Source organism: Phyllobates terribilis, unplaced genomic scaffold (assembly GCF_046119375.1).
Source record: "Phyllobates terribilis strain yellow unplaced genomic scaffold, ASM4611937v1 Scaffold_1__5_contigs__length_1240528914, whole genome shotgun sequence".
NCBI lineage: Eukaryota > Metazoa > Chordata > Amphibia > Anura > Dendrobatidae > Phyllobates > Phyllobates terribilis.
The window spans coordinates 477,122,984-477,148,670 of record NW_027362761.1 but is presented as its reverse complement, the minus strand read 5'-3'; the positions used below and the strand labels follow the sequence as shown (position 1 = coordinate 477,148,670).

The following is a 25,687-nucleotide window of genomic DNA, read 5'->3' as shown; positions in this document are numbered from 1 at the left end:
AAACACGTCTATTACTTACCGGTAATGTATTTTTTCGGAACCCATGACGGCACAACGAGAGAGGGGATCCGCCCTTCAAGGACAGGAAACCTTCAAGATAAAAAGGGCGGCGCCTCTCCCCGTTTCAGTGAATTACAGAGCATGAGAGGACTCTCCGGTTAGAGCACACAATTTTAATAACTATAACGAATTTCACCCACGTGAACACTCAACACCCACCCACCAGAAGGTGTACACCACAGTGACAGGGAGGGAATATAAAGGTGCCGTCATGGGTTCCGAAAAAAAACATTACCGGTAAGTAATATACGTGTTTTTCTGTCACCCATGACGGCACAACGAGAGAATTACAGAGAACTAAGTATGTGAGGGAGGGACCACAGCCTGCAGAACCCTTCTCCCAAACCTGAGATCAGAGGAGGCAGAAAGGTCAAGTTTATAGTGGTTATAGAAAGTGGACGGAGATGACCATGTGGCCGCCTTACATATTTGCTCAATGGGCACGTCCGCCCTTTCTGCCCAGGAAGCATCCATGCCCCGAGTAGAGTGGGCTTTCAAATTGTCAGGGGGATCTCTGCCTGACCCCCTGTAGGCCTTCGCAATGGCTTCCCGGATCCACCTTGACAGAGTGCCTTTTGAGACCCTCAATCCCTTTCGGGAGCCCTGGAAGGAGATAAAGAGAGACCTATCCTTCGTCCATGAGCTTGTGGATGCTAAATAATGTACAAGGCATCTCCTGACATCCAAGGTATGAAACCTTTCCTCCTTGCTATTTTTGGGTTCAGGACAGAAGGATGGTAGGGCTATCTCCTGAGACATATGAAACCTAGAAACCACTTTAGGTAGGAAAGCAGGGTCTGGTCTCAAAACTACCCTATCGTCTAGCACTAGGGTAAAAGGTGGATCTGCCGACAAAGCCTGTAACTCACTAACCCTCCGTGCTGATGTTAAGGCCACCAGAAGTACTGTTTTAGGGTGAGTAGTTTTATGGACCCTGAGCTAAGGGGCTCAAAGGGAGAACCTGTTAATGTGTTTAGCACAAAGTTTAAATCCCAAGAAGGGACCCTAACTGTAGGGACTGGATTAGCTCTACTACATGCCCTCACGAACCTGGAAACCCACTTGTTGCTGGCCAGATTATAACTGTATAAGGCTCCCAAGGCAGAGATTTGGACCTTTAAAAGGTGCTCACTGCTAGACCCTTTTCTAGCCCATTTTGAAGAAATTCTAAAATGGCTGTAATGGGAACCCCCCCCCCCCCCCAGAGAAACTCCCGGAGATGACGACAAAAAACTTCTTCCAGACTCTACTGTAAAACTTGGTAGTGATTGGCTTAGTACTCTTTAGAAGAGTAGTGACTAGATTTGATGAGAAAACCCGACCTTCTAGCAATGACCTCTCAAGTTCCAGGCCGCTAAGTGCAATCCTTTCACCTGAGGATGGAATATAGGCCCTTGAACAAGAAGGTCGGGAATCTCTGGAAGAATCCAGGGGTTCGTGATGGACATGTTTCTTAGCCAGAAAAACTATGGCCTCTTGGGCCAGAAGGGGGCTATGAGGACCACTCGAGCCTGATCCTCCCGAATTTTCTTCAACACCGCTGGAATGAGGCACGTTGGGGGAAAGGCATAGGCCAGACTGAAATCCCACCTGCACTGGAAGGCATCTACCACTAGCGGGTTCTCTAAGGGATTCAGTGAGCAGAACTTCTTTGCCTTGCTGTTCTGACAGGTTGCAAACAGGTCGACCTCTGGAGACCCCCACATGGCCACTAGCTGGCGGAAGATCGAGAGATTTAAAGCCCATTCTCCCTGCAATAATGGCCTGCGACTTAGAAAGTCTGCCTTCATGTTGTCCTCTCCTCTGATATGAAGGGCCCTTAACCAGAGAACTTTTCCCTCCACCAGCGAAAATATTCTCCCCACAACCTGCATTAGTGACCTTGACCGTGTTCCCCCCTGGTGGTTCACATAAGCCACCGCAACCTGGTTGTCGGACAGAATCTTCACGTGATGACCTCCTAGTAGGGGCAAGAAGCTGACCAGTGCTTTCTCTACCGCCTGTAACTCCCACAAATTGGAGGACTCCAGACTCTCCTCCTGTGACCAAGTCCCCTGTATCGGGTGGTTGTCCAAGTGCGCCCCCCACCCCCTGGGGCTGGCGTCTGTAGTAATCACCCTGGTGAATTGGGGAACCCAAGAAACGCCTGTCTGGAACGTGCTTGTCTCCAACCACCAATACAGAGACTGAATCACATTCTGGGGGAGAATTAGCCTGCTTTCTAGATGTCCTCTCAGGATCACTTTGTTTCTTAGTACATCCCATTGGAACTCTCTTGAATGATATTGGGCCCAGGGTACTGTGGGGATGCAGGAAGTGAGGGATCCTAACAGAGACATTGCCCCCCTGAGAGTCATGACTGGGTCCGCTATTGCTGCTGAAACTAGATTCTTTATTTTCTCCCTCTTTTGGTCGGGGAGGCGGCATTCTTGCCGAATCGAATCCAGCGTAAGGCCCAAAAAGATCTGAGTAGTTAGAGGGATCAATTTGGATTTTTCTAGGTTTAAACACCATCCTAAGTCTTCTAAGATGGTGCATACCTGATCGACCTGGCCCAGACAGTGATCGTATGTTTTGCCCACTATCAGGAAGTGGTCCAGATACGGAATGACCAGTCTGTCTTCCTCCCTGAGATGGGCTGTAACCTCCGCTATCAGTTTTGTGAATATGCGGGGCGCCACTGCCAGTCCGAAGGGAAGCGCTCTGTATTGGAAGTGCTTGATAATTCCCTGCATATTTACGGCTACCCTGAGGTATTTCTGAAAATTGCGATGGATTGGCACATGATAGTATGCGTCCTTTAGGTCCAATACTGCCATGTAGCAGCCGGGAAATAGAAGGGTTATAGCTGATTTTATTGTCTCCATCTTGAATGATGGAATGTTCAGGAACGCATTTAGTCTTCTCAGATTGAGGATGACTCTGTATGAATTGTCCGGCTTTTTTATATAAGGAATAAGGGAGAATAAAACCCCCCTCCCTCTTCTTGTGGAGACACCTCTAGCAGGACATTCTTATGTAGGAGAACTGATATTTCTTCCTCTAGTGCCCGTTGTTCTGGTAGAGAGGATCTTGGGGCAGTCAGAATAAACTTGTCTGGTGGATTCCTCCGAAACTCTAGCTTTAGCCCTGATTTCACTAAATTGAGGATCCACCTGCTGGAAGAGATCTTTTCCCAGGCTGGAAGGAAGAGAGAGAGCCTCCCCCCCCACCCGGGATAGAGTGTCACTTCGGCGGCTTGAGACTATCCTGGGAGGGCCCGCCGAACAAAAATCCCTTCCCTTTCCTGGAACGATCCTCCCATCTAGATTGTTCCCCGGATGCCCTCCTGTGGCCAAATTTCTTCCTCCGAAACGACTGCTTGAAGGATAGGATGGAAGGCTTGGGGAACCCTTCCTTACTGTCCCCCGCTTTCTCTAGAATTGAGTCCAGAGAGGTACCAAACAGAAAATCCCCCTCACATGGAAGAGAGCATAGTTTTCCTTTTGCTTGTATGTCCCCTGGGCAACACTTCAGCCAGACCGCTCTACGGCCGGCGTTAGATAGGGCCGCAGATCTTGCCGCTAGTCTGGCGGAATCTGCCGAGGCGTCTGATAAGAAGGCCGCCGCTCCCTTCAATACCGGCAGAGAGGCCAGAATGGAGTCCTGTGACTCATTGCTTTTAATCTGGTCCTCTAACCTGTCCAACCATACCATAAGGGACCTTGCTGTACAAGTTGCCGCTATGGCTGGCTTCAATGCCCCCGCCGACGACTCCCAAGTACCCTTAAGGAAGGTATCTACCTTCCGGTCCAGCGGGTCTCTCAGCATCCCTGAGTCCTCAAAAGGGAGGGAAGATCTCTTAGAAGCTTTGGATACTGCCACATCCAGCTTTGGGGCCTTACTCCAGGAAGCGGCATCCTCCTCACTAAACGGATATTTCCTTTTGAAGGAGGATGGAAGGGGGCCCTTTTTATCCGGCCTATCCCACTCTTTCCTGATAAGACCCTGCACCTTATCATTAACAGGAAAAAAACTCGTTGTTTCTTGCGATCCAAGGTGCCAAACATAATATCCTGCACTGACTTCTTTGTTTTATGGTCAACCAACCCCATTGTGGACCTGACGGCTTTTACTAAGCCATCCACACTTTCCAGGGGAAAACAAGGACCTGGCCCTGCTTCGCTATCCGAGGAGGAAGAGTCAGTGGAGTCATCCAACATTCCCTCGTTGGACTCAGAGCCTGAAAGTGGGGGTGGAGTTTTTGCTCTATGGATCTGGGATGGTTGGGAAAGGGATTTTAACGATATCTCTACCTCAGACCTAACCAGAGTCTTTAAATTTGAAGAAAAAGTTGGGGCTTCCTCCGCAATTGTCTCTTCAATACAGGACTGGCATAATTTTTTGGGCCAATCATTCGTTAGGCCCCGTTCACACAGGGCACATACTCTATGCTTGGACTTCTCTTTATACTTCTTAGGGACATCATGCCCATTTCCAGAGGAAGGAGAGGGAGAGAGAGAGAGACAAAACAGAAAAAGTCTACATTAATACGTCGACTTTCACGTAGCTCACTCACCACCCAGTAAACAAAGACAGGGTAACAGAACGGGAGGCAGGACGGTATCCGATACTTCTCCTCTGGAGACCGCGGAATCATCAACCCTGCTGGAGCTATGCCAGCTGGATCTGGAATCCTGGGCGCTGCGTGTCCCAGAACGTCCACTGCTTCTACTTTGCGCTGGACGCTGCTCCTGGGTACGCTTCTGGCGCCGAGGCTGCTGTGGCTGCTCCATCTCCCTGGGCTGCTGCAGCTGCAGCATGGACTGCTGCTCTTGCTGCTATTGCGGTGGGGAGGGCTGCTGTGAGGCCATTACTTCACTGCGCCGCTGCCTGGCCAGTGACCTACCCTTAAGTACCTCCATTGTGCTAGGGAGATCACCGCCGGCGTCCCCGCAGCTTCCGGTACCGCCCCCCACAGGGGTCAGGAGGCCCCGGCGCGCGTCATCGGGGCACGACTTCCGGTTTCGTCACTCCCATCGCGCCCCGTGACGTCACATCCGGGGCGTGGGGTTGCCGGCCACCATGCTGTGCAGGTGCCGCAAGACCACCGCCCGCACACAGGGAGACCACATGTTGGCGCCCCCCGCGGAGCTTCCAGGATTCACGGGACCGGCCGCAGCAGAGACTGTGGCCTGCCAAACCCGATCGGCCCCAGCCCAGGTAAGACGACTGTCATTCTTGCGCCCGACGAGAAGGAAGGTCCCCCATCAAGGACAGGAAACTTCTGAAGCGGGGAGAGGCGCCGCCCTTTTTATCTTGAAGGTTTCCTGTCCTTGAAGGGCGGATCCCCTCTCTCGTTGTGCAGTCATGGGTGACAGAAAAAATACCTTTATTAAATAGCACAAATGGTGCACTATACACAAGGAGAGAAATACGTGCGCAGAACCTGGCAAATTAATTCATAATTTAGGCACGTAAAGCAATTGACCAGACAAAAAGGTGTACAAATAAAGTAGTACAAATAGGGTAGTACGTCCCATATCTACCCACTCCTCATAAATGAAGAGGGGTATATGTAATGACAATGAATACCATATAAAAGCATAAATATCTCAATACCACATGAAATATGTGTGAAACATACAAGGTACTCCACAAATGTGTGCAGTCATATTCCCCAAAACCAATAGTCCCAGAGCCACAGCATGTCCTAGGCATGTGCAGGAGTGGACAGAGGTCAATTGATCGATATGTCAGTTTAATCGTGCCATATCATACCGGTGGGTAGAAAGCCAGCCGTGTAGCATATACCCCGACGCTCGTTTCAGACTGCCTCCTGACGAAGGACGGAGGTCCGAAACGTGCGTCGGGGTATACGCTACGCGGCTGGCTTTCTACCCACAGGTATGATATGGCACGATTAAACTGACATATCGATCAATTGACCTCTGTCCACTCCTCCACATGCCTAGGACATGCTGTGACACTGGGACTACTGGTTTTGGGGAATATGACTGCACACATTTGTGGAGTACCTTGTATGTTTCACACATATTTCATGTGGTATTGAGATATTTATACTTTTATATGGTATTCATTGTCATTGCAAATACCCCTCTTCATTTATGAGGAGTGGGTAGATATAGGATGTACTACCCTATTTGTACTACTTTATTTGTACACCTTTTTGTCTGGTCAATTGCTTTATGTGCCTAAATTCTGAATTAATTTGCCAGGTTCTGCGCACGTATTTCTCTCCTTGTGTATAGTGTACCATTTGTGCTATTTAATAAAGGTATTTTTCCATTGATAAATTGTTCTGCTATTCTCTATTGATCCATGGACTATATGTTCGGTTGTTCTCCTTTTCTAAGAAATTTATACCGAATGATCCACCATTCTATGGTCCTTGTGCTGATTTCCACAACTTAGATTTTATGCCAGAGACTGGATTCCAATACATTTTCATATCTGTATAGTTTTCCAGTGTTTTTTTCCTCTCTGCTCTGCCATTTAGTAAAACAGCATAGTGTACACCCTTGTGTGCCATTTGCAAATGGTTTAATAATGACAAATAATAAAACCAATGGGTACAGACAAGAGGGGGCTGTGGATAAGTTATGGAAGACCCTTTCAGGAATATAAGTCCTCTCCAGATTCTCCTGCCTCCATCACGTCAATGCTATACAAGTGCTTCCCTCTTACACGTTGGGCCATATTTATCTATATTGTACAATTCTTGAACAGTTCGGCCATAGACTAGACAGATTTAAATGCTCCTTGATGAATCATCCCTTAGACTAGACATGCATAAATACGCCAGATTTATCAAAGGTTTTACACCAATATATATTCTGGCCTAAACAGCTAAGAAAAATTGCAGAATTTTAGTGCAACAAGACTGCACTAAAATTTTTCAACTTTTGGCATTGTGTTATTTTGGCCTACAAAGTAGGCAGAGCTAGACTTGAGCGAGGCGACTGCCACTTGTCAAATTCATGACAAGGGCTGTGCTCACTACTGTCAGGAATGTCATCGACAACACCAGAGAGATCACACAATATCCCACCACTGCCGTCACTCGGTCAAGAATTCACAGAATTGAGCAGGAATTCGTGAGCACATGATCCCGATTGCTCACTACGTAGATATCGGCAAGCAAGCAGAAAGCGTATGGTGTCACAGCTCCGGATTCCAACACATGGAATATGTGCATACGCCCCCGTAGGTTACTGCCAGCTTCACAATAGCCCAATTAATATTCGCTGCCATCAGCGGCCAGTTTGAAATGTAATAAAGGCTTGGTCGGACACCTATGTTCTGATAGCGTATATGGTTTCGGGGGAAGGAACGATTACAGAGCAAAAGAAACAGGACTATTAAATTTTATATTTAATCCAAAAGGAAGGCAGTGTTTAGGAAAAATGTACAAGATTTTACAAATGGAGACATTACAATACAGAATATATAGTTACACAAAATAAACAGGATTAAAGAAGAAACTTACTATATAGTTCGCAGAGACGACTCCGTATAGCTGGAGGGGAGCTCACCTATGACCGTTCCGCGAACGGGATCCTTTGCTATTATAAATATATACTCCCAGCAATGAATACTGATCCATCCTCAGTGGATTCTTTTATGCTGAAGAGAGAGACCTGCCCCCACTCCCCTGTGCTGACATCACGTGTGCTGGTCTCTAACTGTGTGACGCTCGCAGCCCTACCCTTGGAGATGGGGGACTCGGAGCCGGGTCCTATGTTGTCGGTGGGGTGCAGCCGTGGCCTGGACCCGCTCTGTGCCCAGGGCCGTCACATTAAAAAGGTGGTACGGGTTTATCAGGGTTGAGTGGCTGCTATTGACTACGCCACCTGTGGTACCTGGTGAAGGCCACCAGCGCTGCTGCAGTCCTCCGAGGCAGGATGTTATGGCAGCCGACGTTGATACTACCCACAGGCGGAGCAGGGCCTCAGGGCAGAGAGGACAGGATGGAGGGGGTTGTAGTGTAGGAGGTCCAGTGCTAAGTGGTGCGGTGCGGTGCAGAATAAAGAGTCCGGAGGCCATAGGGGTTGACTTCCATGGCTTTTTTTACTCACGGTGGAGAGTACAGCTGCAAGGTTTCTCCCTGCTCCTCGCGGAGTTCTGCGGTCACCAGGAACGGGGGTCCGACAACCTCCGAGTGATGCAAGTGCTCGATCAGGACCCCGCACCAGAGTGTTCCTAGACTTCAGTCCGAGTCCTTTCCTGTCTGTGTGTGTGTAGATAGGCCGGGTCTCCCTCTGGACTACGCTCAGAAAAAGGGTACAGGTGGCTGCTCCGCTCCGTCCGCTACCCGGTGGGATCCTCTGGGCCTACCGGGCTTCCCTGACCAGGACGTAGAGTAGCAAGGTCAGGTGTCGGGGGCCGGTACCCCTCTTGCAGCCGGAATCCCTCTGGCTGGGCCAGAATAGCGAGGACAGGTGGCGTATACCGCTACGTCTGCATCCCCCTGGGATCCATTTGCGGTGTAGCTACACTCCTAAGCTCCGGGCCTTCTTGGTCATGGTCCTTGACCGGGCTGAGACATTCATTATCTGCAACCTGCCCCTCGACCCAAGGCCAGGGTACGAGGGACGTGTCCCCATCCGCTGCAGGTCCACACAGGATCCACGTTCAGGGAGGGAGATCACAATCAAAAGACCTTGAGCCAAGATGGCTGTTTGTTAAATATGAAATATTAAGTGTCACTAAATGTGAGTCCTCCACCCTCACCCACTAATTGGTTCCCCCTATTTCTTGGTTCCCCAGTCTCCCAATTTCCAGTAGGGGCAGTCCCTAGTGCCTATTAGCCCCCTCTGGTGGGAGAAGTGTGGTGTTAGATGTGGAGGTGGGGTCCTGACCATTGCACCGTTCTTACCTCAGAGGAGGAACACCACACTCCATTAGAGAAGTGCAGCATCCCTGTGGCGGTCGAACCCCCCAGGGGCGCCACATAACCTTCATAATTTTATTAGAATCTCCACTTCTGGGATAATTTCTCGCTGTTCGACAGCAGAAGCCAAAAAATGATACCATATTTTCAGTTATGAACTTAGCTTTATCCAGAGACCACACACGATATTGCTTCGGTCTGTTATTTTGTTACTTTTGCACTACAGCTCCACAGAGGAGCTTACGGTTGCGAAAAATAAGCATATTGTTCCTTAGTTGACCCTGTCACTAAAAATATGGGCCCCATTATTAGCAGACGTATGGAACTTTAGTTATTCCATATTTCACATCGGCTCCGGCCCGGCTACAGACCTCTGTTAAATTCCCTTTGACGTCCTGGGGATAAGGCTTCCTCAGAGAGATGTAAATTGTCACAAGTCTGTGTCAGAGGAAAGTGCACTCGCATACTAATTGGGTTTGTAGTACCTCTCTTGGTGCTAGCATTTGCTTACAAGTCACTACTGCTGTGTGTGTTAATTTGCATAGGAGCAGATGGTAGATTGTCAGCTCTTCTCTTCTGACAAATACTATAGGGGAGGGGGGAGAAGAAGAGGGGTCTGGGAGGGAGAAATTCTTAATATTTTTCTGACAACTACTCTAGCAGAGACTGAATGCATACACCTCTTCATGAATCAGGAGCGAGTGACTCCAGCCCATCCCCTCATCAAGACAGACGTGAGCAACGCCGCTCTTTATAAATTGGGCTTTAAGCTTACACTTCCTATTCTACTTAGACTACTTTATGCCAGAAATATTTTGAAGCTTTTTTTGGTGCACTGTGTCACATTAGGCCATCCCCCTTTCCCTTAAAGCTCACCCATTTCCAGTAAGATCATGCCTTCTTGTAAAGCAAGGTACAGAAAGTGTCTAAAATTAAAGTATGATGCATGTTATGAAAGTTTTTTTGTTAAATTATGCCACAACTTGGAGTATTTAGTTACATAAATGCCTCACTGTCTGAACAGTCTTATTTAAACTTTCATTCCTACCCTGCAAAGGGTCTCATACTAGAGTAACAGTAATACACTATAGGCTAGGATGAAGAAGGGGTAAAACTTTCTAATATGCCAATTATCTTTTCACTAACAAATTAAACCAAAAAGGATAGGACAAGATACCGATGACTTTTTATTCATTGCATCAATATTTCATGTAATTTTTTTTATGATCTTGCAATTATGGAAATGTAGCAAAAAATAAGAACTTTTCAGTGAAATGAATACCAATACTAAATCAAAGTTTTGAGAACGGAATTATTCCCTCACCTCTTATCTAATTATTCAAAATGGCTGACATTACCTTTTTTGAAATGTGTTATTCACAATCGCCCTAAACACCAGTCTGTCTCCTACAGTGGATGGGCCTCTGAATTTGAACATGTCCACAGACTTCAAAATTGCATGTGTTCGACAAAGACGGCTGTTGAGGAAAATAATAAAAAATTTAGTAAAACTATACATTTTCTAAAAAGACCAGTCTAGCTGTCGTTCAATGACTGGCAAATAGTTCTCCAACTTTCACCTTTGGGTCTTTTATCCATCCTAAGAATCATGGGGCAGAGTGGCAATAGTACATCACCTGAATGCAGCCGCGTGGCACACCAGATTGCCAAGGTTAAAAAAATATATATATATACAAAATACAGTGGCTTGGAAAAGTATTCAACTTTTTTTTGAGAATTTGCATCAGTTCATGTAAAGAACATGCTTACAACTGTGAGCATCTCTCCCCCAGAACTTCGATCATTGCAACAGACTTCCGAGGAAAGTCAGTGTTCGGAGTTTTGCACCGGACATTCACTGTTCAGTACGAACTTACAAGTTCGGATTCGCCCATTTCTAGTCAGTACTTTGTAGAGCCTCCTTTTACTGCAATTACAGTTGCAAGTCGCCATGAGCTTTCCATATATTGCCACTAGGATTTTTGCCCATTCCTCAAGGCAAAACTGCTCCAGATTTTTCAAGTTAGATGGTTTCCTCTTGTGAACAGCAATCTTCAAGTATGATCACAGATCCTCAATTGGATTAAAGAAGTTGTCCACTACTTTGACATTGATGCCCTATCCTGGCTCATCGATGTATGATCGGCCAGGGTCCCGTACGCGGCACCCCCGCCGATCAGTTGTTATCGGTGACGGTGGCCTCCGGCCAGAAGTCCTTGCCTGCGGTGCTTGGCCATCCATCTGTAGTGGTCGTCGCTGGTTACTGCACATCCACCTCCTATGCAATTGAATGGGAGGCAGATGTGCAGTAACAAATGCCAGCCACTACAGATGGACGGCCAAGCACCGCAGGTAAGGACTTCCAGCCAGCGGCCGCCGGCACCAGAGAATCAATGTCCAAGTAGTGGACAACCCCTTTAAAGTCTGGCCTTTGACTAAGCCACTTCAAAACATTTACACATTTCCCCTTAAACCACTAGAGTGTTGCTTTAGCAGTATGCTTTGGGTCATTGTCTTGTTGGAAGGTGAACCTCCGTTCTGAATCACCGACAGACAAACAGGCTTTGCTCAAGAATATCCCTGTATTTCACACCATCCATCTTCCCCTAGACTTCCATTTTCTTTGTCCCAGCTGCCGAAAAACATCCCCACAGTGGAACATGGTGGTAGTAGCATCGTGCTCTGGGGATGCTTTTCGGCAGCAGGGACATTGTATTCTTGGGGTGATTAGCTGTACTCGTTTGGTGCCAGACATAGCATTTACCTTAGTAAGTAGTTAGTACTTAGTAAGTTGTGGCCTTTCTTCATACATTTGAGGAGACTCCCACATGTCTTTTGGCAAACTCAAAATGAGCCTTGCAATTTTCATGTGCAAATAAAAGCTTTTTTTTCTGCCCACTCTTCAACAAAGACCACCTCTATGAAGTGTATGGCTTATTGTGGTCGTACAGACAGATCCTCGTATGACTGCTTGGGAAGGTTGCACCTCCTTTAGGATTACATTTTGTGTCTGTGCTGCCTCTCTCATTAATGCCCTCCTTGCCCAGGTTGAGAGTTTTGGTTGGCGGCCCTCTCTCAACAGATTTGTTGTGGTACCATGTTCTTTCCATTTGATTATAATGGATTTGATGGTGCTCCGGGGGATCATCAGAGATGTTTTTTTTTTTTTTTTAGTAACCCAACCCTGACTTGTACATTTCTATATATCTACAGTACAGACAAAAAGTTTGGACACACCTTCTCATTTACAGATTTTTCTGTATTTTCATGACTATGAAAATTGTACATTCACACTGAAGGCATCAAAACTATGAATTAACACATGTGGAATTATATACTTAACAAAAAAGTGTGAAACAACTGAAAATAGGTCTTATATTCTAGGTTCTTCAAAGTAGCCACCTTTTGCTTTGATGACTGCTTTGCACACTCTTGGCATTCTCTTGATGAGCTTCAAGAGGCAGTCACCGGAAATGGTCTTCCAACTATCTTGAAGGAGTTCCCAGAGATGCTTAGCACTTGTTGGCCCTTTTGCCTTCACTCTGCGGTCCAGCTCACCCAAAACCATATCGATTGGGTTCAGGTCTGGTGACTGGAGGCCAGGTCATCTGGCGTAGCACCCCATCACTCTCACTCTTGGTCAAATAGCCCTTACACAGCCTGGAGGTGTGTTTGGGGTCATTGTCCTGTTGAAAAATAAATAATGGTCCAACTAAACGCAAACCGGATGGAACAGCATGCCGCTGCAAGATGCTGTGGTAGCCATGCTGGTTCAGCATGCCTTCAATTTTGAATAAATCCCCAACAGTGTCACCAGCAAAGCACCTCCACACCATCACACCTCCTCCTCCATGCTTCACGGTGGAAACCAGGCATGTAGAGTCCATCCATTCACCTTTTCTGCGTCGCACAAAGACACGGTGGTTGGAACCAAAGAACTCAAATTTGGACTCATCAGACCAAAGCACAGATTTCCACTGGTCTAATGTCCATTCCTTGTGTTCTTTAACCCAAACATGTCTCTTCTGCTTGTTGCCTGTCCTTAGCAGTGGTTTCCTAGCAGCTATTTTACCATGAAGGCATGCTGCTCAAAGTCTCCTCTTAATAGTTGTTGTAGAGATGTGTCTGCTGCTAGAACTCTGTGTGGCATTGACCTGGTCTCTAATCTGAGCTGCTGTTAACCTGCGATTTCTGAGGCTTGTGACTCGGATAAACTTATCCTCAGAAGCAAAGGTGACTCTTGGTCTTCCTTTTCTGGGGCGGGCCTCATGTGAGCCAGTTTCTTTGTAGCGCTTGATGGTTTTTGCAACTGCACTTGTGGACACTTTCAAAGTTTTCCCAATTTTTCACACTGACTGACCTTCATTTCTTAAAGTAATGATGGCCACTCGTTTTTCCTATACTTACAATTTGTATTATGGCAAGAAAAAAGCAGCTAACAGTCTATTCAGTAGGACTATCAGCTGTGTATCCACCTGACTTCTGCAAAACACAACTGATGGTCCCAACCCCATTTATAAGGCAAGAAATCCCACTTATTAAACCTGACACTGCACACCTGTGAAGTGAAAACCATTTCCGGTGACTACCTCTTGAAGCTCATTAAGAGAATGCCAAGAGTATGCAAAGCAGTCATCAAAGCAAAAGGTGGCTACTTTGAAGAACCAAGAATGTAAGACATATTTCCAGTTGTTTCACACTTTTTTGTTAAGTATATAATTCCACATGTGATAATTCATAGTTTTGATGCCTTCAGTGTGAATGTACAATTTTCAAAGTCATGAAAATACAGAAAAATCTTTAAATGAGGTGTGTCCAAACTTTTGGTCTGTACTGTATATTCTTATTCATACATCTCTATATATCCCTACATCCATCCATTCACACAGACATTTCTAGTTATTTGATCCCATAAATTTAATTTATGCCTATAATTCTCACTTCACCAACTTAGACTATTTAGTGCTGATGCATCTCACAATTCGGATTTCAAAAATATTTAAACACAGCAGGTTGTAATGTAACAAAATAGGTAAAAAGTCAAAGGGGTGAATACTTTCGCTAGTAACTGTATATAGCACTGTTGCCCCTTCAATTCTACGATCATAGGGGTCACAGATTTTGGATCACCGATACAATTACTATGGCACAAGAAATTTTAAGTTTTACGTAATAATCCACTCATGATTTTTGAGCAATAGTCTAACAATTACATTTCAAAAAAAAGTTTTCCAAAATCTCTCAGCTTTTCACCTCGCAGAGATGTTGGCTACAGTTTCCATCCATGCCATGATTTGCCCTCCGAATGTATTTCCCTGATGGTTTGCATGGGGTGGAAGAACCAGTTCTATACTTTCTACTCGAGTGCAGTCTGTAGAGATCTTGTTATTGTCTTTTTCCCAGTCTGCATCTGAAAGTAAAAGGACAATAATGTGTAACAAAGTCAATGTATTGAAAACATTCTACACCAATTTATGCTGTATACATGATAAAGTTGTGTACAATATAAACATTGTTTATATTCTTCCTTATGCAGCAAGATTGCCAGGGGCATAGCTATAGGAGGAGTAGAGATAGCCGTGGTGTGCACCCTGAGGGTGCATAAGAAAACAGCAGCATTTTAATGGCACATAGGCAGGGGGCAAAAGCCTTAAGCTATGCCTTTGAATAATGCATTATCTGCCTTATTTTTGTACCAATTATTTATTCTATAAATTTAAGACACGGGAGTAATACATGAGACAGACTCCTCTATACCAGCAGCTGTAAAAATGACAGTGATCCCAGCAGTTTGGACAATCATAATACGTCCACATTTTGTAACAATTTAACATTTCTTTAGAAACAAAAACTAGTAAGATTCATTAATACATTCTATATTTAAGAGTTGTACTATATTAGAAAAGGAATCAGTTTTCCTCTAAAAGCCGCATTCGTCCACTTTAGGGAACATTAAAAGTCCCTATTCCAATCCCATACAACTGTATGGGATTTTGTTTTTATAGTGTAAAATAATTATGCTGCTTTGCTTATATAGCACTATCATATTCCGCAGAGCTTTACATACATAGTGAATAATATAACTATATATATATATATATATATATATATATATATATATATATATATATATATATATATATATATATATATATATATATATATATATATATATATATATAATTATTTTTTTCCTTTATATTTCTGACCTACATGAGACAGGACCTGACTGCAAATGCGTTAGTTGACGAGGTTGATTTAAGGAAACGCAAAGTGCACAGAGCATTTGCACTGTATTGGTTCTGCATCATATGCAATGTTGCATACATGCTCAAAAGTTCCACAACATTATGTTTAGCAAAAGCTAGGGGCCCCATATAAGAAGTGCATAGGTGCCTTGTGCCACCCCTTTTATTTCCTAAGAGTAAAAGTAGGCAAGATTTGTTTATAATACAACTGTAACTAATTCTAATTATCTTATAATTTCTTAGAGATAATAATCTCTAAGAAACAGAGTAAAGGCCAATATTTGGAGGGGGGGGGGGGCGATAATAAAGATGTTCACAGTGGAAATAGGTATACCATGGCTCCATCGCACAAGGTCGCTTTACTTATTTTTCCATGTGATCATATTGTTAAACACATTTATCTTACAAACCATAAAAGGTGCAGCCATCTTCCATCAGATTGTTATAGGAGTCTTCATGATAAAGTCGTATACGCCTCCTCTCCGTTGCCAGGCTGTATTCCAAGTGATCCTGCGCACACTGAAGCCTCACTGGTTTTAGATTAACCTGTAAAAAAAGATGTGATAACATTTTGTTCCATGTAATAGCCATAAAATATACACTGATAACTAATAACTTGTTGCATAATGCCTCCATACCAGGTGGCTATCTTGTACCTAGTAGGTTACTACTGATGATCTCCAAAATGAAGATGGTTTGGAGACAACCATATAAAGAGGTTGCACATTGATTGAGGGGGCACTTGTTTGATGCCTCTCCTGGGCAATGAAGAGCCATGTTATATGGTCCTGTGAAGTCCGACAACTTGGGAATCATCCAGCATTATATTTTTGCTGTTGCGTTGGCATTAGGGATGAGCAGACCCGTGGAAGTTCGGGTTCATTCGAACTTTAGTCAAAAGTTCAGTTCAGGTACCAGAACTTAAACCTATATAAGTCAATGGTGACCCGAACTTTGGTGCAATAAAATGGTCATAGTAAGGGCTAGGGGGCTGTAAAAGGAAGCAAAATGGGGATAAGAGCAGGACAATTGCCCTGCAAACAAGTGGATAGGGAAATTACTTAAAATAACAGAATGAAAAAAATATAAAATATAATAATCTTGAACCAGTACGTGGAGGTCCACGTGGAGGAGTGGTGGAGTGGTGCAATGCCTTGCATGTGTAGTTTACTGTACTTGTTAATAAATGAAAAAAAATGATGTGGGGTCCCCACTGTATTAAATAACCAGCCAAGGAAAAGCAGACCGCTGTGAGCTGGTCTTATGCTGGGAAAGGGCCAATATCCATGGAGGTTCTCAGCCTATTTATATTGGTCCCCAGCTCTCTGCTTTGCCTTTGTTGGTTATTAAAAATGGGGGCACCCAAAAAAAAATGATGTGGGGTTCCTCTTATTTTTAATAACCAACTACGGCAAAGCAGACAGCTAGGGGCTGATAATAGGCTGGGAAGGTCCGTTGATATTGACCCCCCTTCCCAGCCTAATAAGACCAGCCCTCAGCCATCCCAGAAATGGCACATCCATTAGCTGCGCCAATTCTTGCACTTAGCTTCAGCTCTTCCCGACTGCCCTGGTGCAGTAGCAATCGGGGTAGTAGTTTTTGGGGTTGATGTCAGCTGGCATCTGAAGCCCAGTGGTTAGTAATGTAGAGGCATCTATCAGACACCCCCATTACTAAGACCGTATTTAAAAATAAAGACACACACAGAAAATAGTTTAATTGAATAAAGACTCCCCCCACACATTTCCTGGTTTACCCATTATTAAAAAATAATCCCAGCAGCTCCAACGTAATCCATTGTGGTTCCCACAATGTTCAGTGATTCTCTACTGCAACCTATGGAGCGTCTTTCTGAGTACTACATTTCATAGGTTACTCGTGGTCATGTCTCACGGACAATGACACCAGTAACGTGGCATTCGGGAAGAGCCAAGGCTAAGCGCCAGAACTCGTGCATCTAACGGTTGTGCCATTTCGGGGAGGGCTGAGGGTTGTCTTTGCTGGTTATTAAAATTAGGGAGGACCTTGCATAGTTTTTTTTTTAATTATTTATTTTACACTGTCCCTATGCTAATCAGAGCACAATGGCGGCGCCACCCGCAATCCGGCATTTATACAGGCTGGGTCACGTGCTGCGCCGGCCAATATTTAGCATGGCTGTGATGGTTCCGGAAGTGCCCACAGCCTAAAAGCTTGTTGATTGGCAGCACTGCAGCATTTCAACAAACTTTATTCGGCACCGAACCAGAACAGTAAAACAGACTTCCGGGAAAAAGTCAGTGTTCGGAGTTTGGTACCAGACACTAGGTGTCTGGTACGAACTCCGAACTATACAATTCGGGTTCGCTCATCCCTAGTTGCTATGCAATGAGGTTTGCCTTTTAGAAGTTTGTCCTCCCTCTCTGTCTTCCTCCCTATTTCTGATGTCAGTAACCCCTCCCTTCGTCCGCATTCTGTGTATGTCAGCCATGTTAAGAAGCTCATGTCTTTGCATTTCTGGTTCAGAATAGTCATTACCTAATGTAATTGTGACTCGCCCCCTGGGCCGTGGGGCACTCGGAGCCGGGCAATCAGGAAACGATGGGGGTAGTAGTGGCAACCCGGTTCCGTGGCTCAGGGTGGTCAGACCAGTGGTAGTCTGCTACGTGCTGTTGGTAATGTCCGACTACGCCACCCGTGGATTGCGGTCAGTGCGAACCGCCGCTGCAAGGCAGACCGCTGGGGCTGATGGTGTGTGCAACTGGGGTAGTGTGACTCCCCACGGGAAGAGTGCGGCCCCAGGGCAGTATAGTAGAAGATGGGGGTGATGGTGTAGGGCGTCCCAGTACCGTTAGTGCAGGAGGAGCAAGGAGCACACAGACAACAGGTTGCAGTCCAGGGTCTTTACTAGAACAGGTGAACTGACCCACAAACAGTCCCGGCTAGGAGGGGACCTGGATGTCTGAGAGCAAATGGGAAGTTGGCCCTGGTCAGGGTGAGGGTGTAGGCCTACCGTGCTCTCTGTGCTCCTTCTGGCTATCTCCTCCTTATAGGGTAACAGCCCACGTTCCCGAGCTCACCGTGTCCTCTCGCCCGTATGGTTTGCAACGTGGGTCCCTTTTTACTCCCGGCCTGATACGGCTTTGCTGGTCCCTTCTGCTGTGGCGGAGCCTCCGGGCTTCTTAGGCCAAGGAGCATACAGTCTCCTGCGGACTGGTTATCTGCTGTAGGACGTGGAATCCTCACAGCCTCAGACACCAAGTCTGTTAAATATGGGTCTCTGTCTGCCAGGACAGGCGTATTTCACCTCTTGTCCCTGGCTTGTGGCTCTCCTACTGCCACACGTCCTCTTAGGGTGCAATACAACTGTCCCTCTCTGCTCTGGGACACCTCTCAGTCCTGAGACAGGTTGTCCAGTTCTCTCTAACCCTGCCCCCAGTTCCAGCTTTTATAGGGGCAGCCTGCTCCCCCTACTGGCCTGAGACAGGAGGTATTGCATGCTAATGTTCCCTGACTAGAGAACCTCCCCCTTGCTCTCAGACACAGCTTTATTACATTTGTGGCATCCAGGCCAGGGTGACAATTGCATTTAACTACAATAATTCAGCTTGAAAATAAACCATCTGGAGTCTTTATATGTGCCTCCTGCTGTCGAGTTAAGCTATCTGATGAAATCTTTTCGCATGAGTCAAGGTTCATAGAGGCAGCCATAGAAACTGTCTCAAGCACCCTACACTCGCAGCCTAGTTATGGAGTCAGAAAGGGTCCCGTGAAGAATATAGCCCACCACCCTGCTCATGGCCATATACTGGTGCTGTCCTGTCACTAGTCACAGAGTTTGTTTTACCCTGGCATCCTGGGGACTGTTTACTTACGCCCACTGCTAGCCTTGGTTTAACCTCTTGTTGGTAGCCAATTTTCCTGCCTTCCCTCCCTTTTAGATGGCTTCTCCCTGTCTTTCAAATTTTTTCTGTTCAATGATTATTATTTTACATACATTATATGTCTCTTTTTCTAATTTCCTTATATATCAGTTCTCTCAAATTTGAGGTCACAACTTGTAGTCTGGCAGATTCACAGGTAAACTTGCCCACCAGGAGCCTTGTGGTCGGCATACTACCCTGTAGTCGGGCTGCTCTAAATATGTGACGTGCCTTTGAAAATTGGTTGCTTATACTGCATAATAGAAGCGGTCTGACCCTATCCAGCAAAAAAAGGTCTTATGCTCAAAGAGTTTATTTCTGGATCTTTTCATGGTGAAAGATGCCTACTAGCAAACTGTATTTAGGAGTACTCCTTTGCATTGCATCCCTGAGAACTACAGTTGTGCTCAAAAGTTTACATACCCCAGAGGAATTTTTCCTCATCTGGCCTTGTTTCAGAGAATATGAATAATGATAAAAAAAAAAAAACCTTTTTCTCCACTCATGGTTATTGGTTGGGTGAAGCCATTTATTGTCAAACTACTGTGTTTCTCTTTTTAAATCTTAATGACAACCAAAAACATCCAAATGACCCTGATCAAAAGTTCACATACCAAATTTCTTAATACCATGTATTGCCCCCTCTAACATCAATGACAGCTTGAAGTCTTTTTGTGGTAGTTGCGGATGAGGTTCTTTATTTTCTCAGATGGTAAAGCTGCTCATTCTTCTTGGCAAAAAGCCTCCAGTTCCTGTAAATTCCTGGGCTGTCTAGCATGAACTGCGCGCTTGAGATCTCCCCAGAGTGGATCAATGATATTGAGGTCAGGAGACTGAGATGGCCACTCCAGAACCTTCACTTTGTTCTGCTGTAGCCAAGGACAGGTCGACTTGGCCTTGTGTTTTGGATCGTTGTCATGTTGGAACGTCCAAGTACGTCCCATGTGCAGCTTTCGGGCTGATGAGTGCAAATTTTCCTCCAGTATTTGCTAACGTGCTGCATTCATAGAATCATAGAATCATAGAATGGTAGAGTTGGAAGGGACCTCCTGGGTCATCTGGTCCAACCCCCTGCTCAAAGCAGGATTCACTAGATCATCTCAGACAGATGTCTGTCCAGCCTCTGTTTGAAGACGTCCATTGAAGGGGAACTCACCACCTCTCGTGGCAGCCTGTTCCACTCATTAATCACCCTAACTGTCAAAAAGTTTTTTCTAATATCTAATCTGTGTCTCCTCCTATTTAGTTTCATCCCATTGCTTCTAGTCTTTCCTTGTGCAAATGAGAATAAAGATGATCCTTCTACAATGTGACAGCCCTTGACATATTTGTAGACAGCTATTAAGTCTCCTCTCAGTCTTCTTTTTTGCAAGCTAAACATTCCTAAATCCTGCAACCGTTCCTCATAGGACATGGTTTGCAGACCAGTCACCATTCTGGTCGCTCTTCTCTGAACTTGCTCCAGTTTGTCTATGTCTTTTTTAAAATGTGGTGCTCAAAACTGTACACAGTATTCCAGATGAGGTCTGACCAAAGAGGAGTAAAGACCGATAATGACTTCACGTGATCTAGACTGTATGCTTCTGTTAATACATCCCAGAATTGTATTTGCCTTTTTTGCTGCTGCATCACACTGTTGACTCATGTTCAGTCTATGATCTATTAGTATACCTAAGTCTTTTTCACATGTACTGTTGCTTAGCTCTATTCCTCCCATTCTGTATATGCTTTTTTCATTTTTATTGCCCAGATGTAGTACTTTGCATTTTTCCCTGTTAAAAACCATTCTGTTGGTTTCTGCCCACTGCTCCAGTTTATTTAGGTCTTTTTGAATCCTCTCTCTCATCTTTCCTTCAACTTTTACCAAGTAGCTCACACATCCTCAAAACATCAGCGATCCACCTCCGTGCTGTACTGTAGGAATGGTGTTCCTTTCAACATAGGCCTTGTTGACCTCTCTGCAAATGTAACCTTTATGGTTGTGGCCAAAAAGTTCAATTTTGATCTCATCACTCCAAATTACCTTGTTCCGCAAGTTTTGAGGCTTGTCTCTGTGCTGTTTGGCGTATTGTAGGCAAGATACTTTGTGGCATTTGCGTACTAATGGCTTTCTTCTTGCAGCCCATTTTTCTTCAAGTGCCTGCTTATTGTGCATCTTGAAACAGCCACACCGCTAGTTTTCAGAGAGTCCTGAATTTCAGCTGATATTATTTGTGGGGTTTTCTTTGCATCCCGAACAATTTTTCTGGCAGTTGTGGCCGAAATTTTTGTTGGTCTACCTGACTGTGGTTTGGTTTTTACAGAGCCCCTGATTTTCCATTTGTTATCACAGTTTTAAAGCTGCTGACTGGCATTATCAATTCCTTGGATATTTTTTTGTATCCCTTTCCTGTGTTATACAGTTCAACTACCTTTTCCCATAGATCCGTTGACAATTCTTTTGCTTTCCCCATGACTCACAATCCAGAAACGTCAGTGGCTGGATGAAAGATGCAAGAGTCTGTCTGGATCCCAGAAACTCCCTCAGCTTTTATGCACACAAACTGATTACAAGCAAACAGGTCACAGGTGAGGATGTTACCTTTAGTAGCCATTCAAACAGATTTGTGTCAAATTCTGTGCATGTTATCAGGCCAAAATCACCAGGGTATGAACTTTTGATCAGGGTCATTTGGATGTTTTTGGTTGTCATTAAGATTTAAAAAGAGAAAACACAGTAGTTTGACAATAAATGGCTTCACCCAACCAATAACCATGAGTGGAGAAAAAGGTTTTTTGTTATCATATTCTCTGAAACTAGGCCAAGAAAGGAAAAATTCTGCCGCAGTATGCAAACTTTTGAGCACAACTATACATAATATATATATATATACACATATAGAAACCTTTAATATAACAAGATAAGAAAATAACCCCTTATCTGCAACTTGCCCATACAAAGCAGAAGGGGAGATAATATTTATGGAGAAAAAGAATGTAGTATGGCCAAGTTTTACATAAAAGACATTGAGTAGTTTGGTTTTCATTTTTAATTTTCTGTGCATAACATTACATTTACATTCATTTGTACGTAAAAACATTCTTTCCTTATTTGGATAATTTAATCCATGAACCTCAAATGTAATGGACTTCGATTTATTCTTAAACTGACTCCTAAAGTATTTATGTAAATATTTGTCTTTTTGGGCATAAAAGTATTAAGAGTGATACCTTTATTGGCCAAACAGAAAAAGTATATTTGCAGCTTCAGAGCACAGAGGCTCCTTCATCAGGCAGGTTTACAGATGAATTACTGAGAGAAGAACACAACATTTAAGAGACGTTACAACAGTACATTTGTGTATGTGGTGGATTGGACGATGGCTCCTAGAGATAAGCCAAGGTTATAAAATTAATTTTGTTTTTAAGAAGGTTACGTTCTTGTTTTAGTACTTATTTGTAAACTTGCCTGATAAGTAGCCTCTGTGCTCTGAAAGCTGCAAATATAATTTTTCTAGTTGGCCAAAAAAGGCATCACTCTTAGAATACTTTTGTCTTTTTGGGCATAAAACTATTTACATAATTTTTTCTGGCTAACATGGTACCAAAATATAATAATTTTTTTTTATTGTACATCACAACTCCTGAAGTATAAAATACTTCATTTTCTGTAATGTACCTTCCCCATAACGGCTTATAGGAGTTTGCTATATAGTCGCCAAAAAATGTTGCTTTTTTAATCTGCCACTTAGCAGATATGCTCCTCGTACCAATTGCATAAAACCGCATACTCATTCACAGCCCAAGTGTGTCACCGTTAATGATTACAGCGCTTGTCCTATAGTAACACTTTGTAAACTTTGAACACAAACTATAAAGCAAAGATGACCAGAAGATAGCTGAACCCATTGACTGACCTTTCCCATACTAAGATAACAGTCCAATAGTGGGCAAAATAAAATGTAAACTCAGACTGTGACACCATAAGTGACGTTCGATTGTAAGCTCCTCTGACCGCATATTCTGCACTACAAATTAAAACAAAATGGAATGGAATACTACTGTGTGTAAATCAGTGAAGATACTGATCAGAGCAGACGAAGCAGCCAACCACTACCTGTAGGCTCTGTGCCCACGATGCAGAAATGCTCAGGAATTTTTCCTGAGCGTTTCTGCATCTCCCTGGCAGAAAAAAAAAAAAGCATGTGGATTGTACATGCGTTTTCCTGCCAGGGACAAGCAGAAGTGAAGCGTTCTTCACTTGCATTTCCGCATGCGGGTTGTCAAGCGATTTTAGCATCACTTGGAAAGTGCTTGTCAACTTGGTCACACTATATAAATCCATGCAAACAGCATGTGAGGAGGCATGTGAGGAGGAGCGCATCGGGGGCCGCCGGAAGGTAAGTATATATTTATTTTTTAATTTATTCTTTTATTTTTACAATTTTCTATGGTACACAGGTCCGGAGGAGAGTCTCCTCTTCTCTAGACCTGGGTACCATTCGCACATTAGAACGCATGGAATGCGCATCTACATATACAGTGATGCGTAATCCATGCGTTCTAATGCAAGTCAATGGCGGCTAAAACGCAGAGCTTCCGCAAAATAATTGGTAGTGCTGCGTTTTTTTCCGCAATGATAATCCGCAGCGGAAATTTCCGCAGCATGTGCACAGCACATGCGGATTATCATTGGGGAACATGGCAGGCCTTCTACCAAGCGTTTTTTAAGCGTTTCTGCAGCGTTCTTGCCGCTGCGGAAACGCATCGTGGGCACACAGCCTTACATGAATTTTCATCCCACATTGTGCATCATTATTAATATAAGTGTTCAGCTCACATATTTTATTATTTTACCTTTTTTGCTTTAAGAGGCTTAACCACATATGTTGAAAAGGCTGTGCAAACATGTTTCTGGCTACTTATAAATGGATCTTCCACTGCAACCTTAATGCCGACCTGAAAATTAGAAGACACACCAGTATAATGCTCACATCTCATTTCAGAATTACTATTTAAAATAATGAAAAAACAATATAAAGAGCAGGTTTACCTCCATGCTCGTGTTAAAAGCTCTGTTCACTTTTGCCTTAATGCATATTTGTTGTCCGATCCTAAGAGAACAAATTCCAACATGGTTAAAAAGAGAATAAATTCTAGCTAGAAATTAACAAACTGTATAGTTGACCTCAAACTAGAATATTTGCTGTCCTGCATCCAATTTTTTTACTAAAATGTAAAGCAACTTCGCAAGTCATATTAATTAAAAACATACCAAAATTCCCCTCCCCCACCCAAAAATAAAAAAAGTAGAAATTTGGACAGACGAAGGGCAAAAAAAAAAAAAATCACAGCATGTACTATTCTCTTGAGCGTCTCAGATGAGACTAGCCCATTCAAGTCTATGGGTACGCAAAAAAATATATATATATTGGATCCCATAAAGTACTTACGTGTGGGATTCGATTTTACGGATATATTTCCATTATTAACCTAGGAAACTATTTGATCATGCACAGTTTTTAATGTAAAGTATGAAAAAGATTGCACAAAGATATCAGATGGATGTTTTTTTTTTAAAAAAAATGAAGGACGACAATATGCAAGAAAATAATCAGTTTTCTGGATGAAACAAAATTCTTCATATGCTCATCCTAACCCTGCCTTACACTTAGGGCTCTTTCAAACGTCAGTGTGTCCGGTACGTGTGGTGACAGTTTCCACACATACTGGAGACACTGACACATGCAGACTCATTCACATGAATGGGTCTGTTCACATCTCAGTTTGTTTCCACGGACCGTGTGTCCATGCGCGCCACACATAGATATTCCGTTTTTGGACGACAGTACGGATCACACAGACCCATTCAAGTCAATGGGTCCGTGTAAATAAGTGCTGCACACGGATGCCATCTGTGTGACATGTACCAGCGATTGGGAATCAACAGTACAGTTAGCGCTGTTCCCAAGCGCCGGGTGCTTAACACTGCCCTCATCTTATTCCCCTGATCAGCACCAGCAGGGACAATGATGAGGGTAGTATTCTGCTCCCGGTGTCTCCACCTTTAAAAATAAGAATAAAATAAAAAATCCTTACACTCACCTGTCCCAAGTGTACCCCCACTGTAATCCTTGCGACCGATCACGCCAAAGAGCTGGGGAGAATGACTCCTGCAGCGAGTGGGCCCCGGAGTTGCACTCAGTGAGTGACATGACACCGCTCCTGAGCTCAGCAGAGGTCCGGGCCGTTCGTTGGAGCGAGTCATTCCCCTGGCTCCTCTGTCGAGCTGTCACATGGATTACAGCGGGGGACACTTAGGACAGGTGAGTAGAAGGATTTTTTTATTTTATTCTTATCTTTACAGGTGGACACTGCGGGAGCAGACTACTACTACTCTCATCATTGTTCCTTCTGGTGCTGATTACAGTTCAGCACCAAGTGCTTTGGAACAGTGCTAACTGTACACTGATTCCCAAGCGCCGGTACGTGTGATCATGATGCGGCACACGGGACACTGATATCTCCAGTACCAGTTTTTCCGGTACTGGAGATATATAGACGTGTGAAACCGGCCTTAGGCATGTTTAGGCTGCAGATTTCCT

General features: G+C 44.4%; 1 protein-coding gene across 1 annotated transcript in view; it reads right to left on the bottom strand.

Moving 5' to 3' along the window:
• The window catches only part of ACOT12 (acyl-CoA thioesterase 12), a 94,771-nt gene that overhangs the window by 55,786 nt on the left and 13,298 nt on the right, over positions 1–25,687 (bottom strand). Inside the window, exons 3-7 of the mRNA XM_073679209.1 lie at positions 24,136–24,196; positions 23,940–24,041; positions 15,612–15,747; positions 14,207–14,363; positions 10,312–10,431 (exon numbers count right to left, since the gene is read on the bottom strand). Of these exons, the coding sequence (XP_073535310.1) occupies positions 10,312–10,431; positions 14,207–14,363; positions 15,612–15,747; positions 23,940–24,041; positions 24,136–24,196 (576 nt within the window). The remainder of the gene's footprint in view (positions 1–10,311; positions 10,432–14,206; positions 14,364–15,611; positions 15,748–23,939; positions 24,042–24,135; positions 24,197–25,687) is intronic.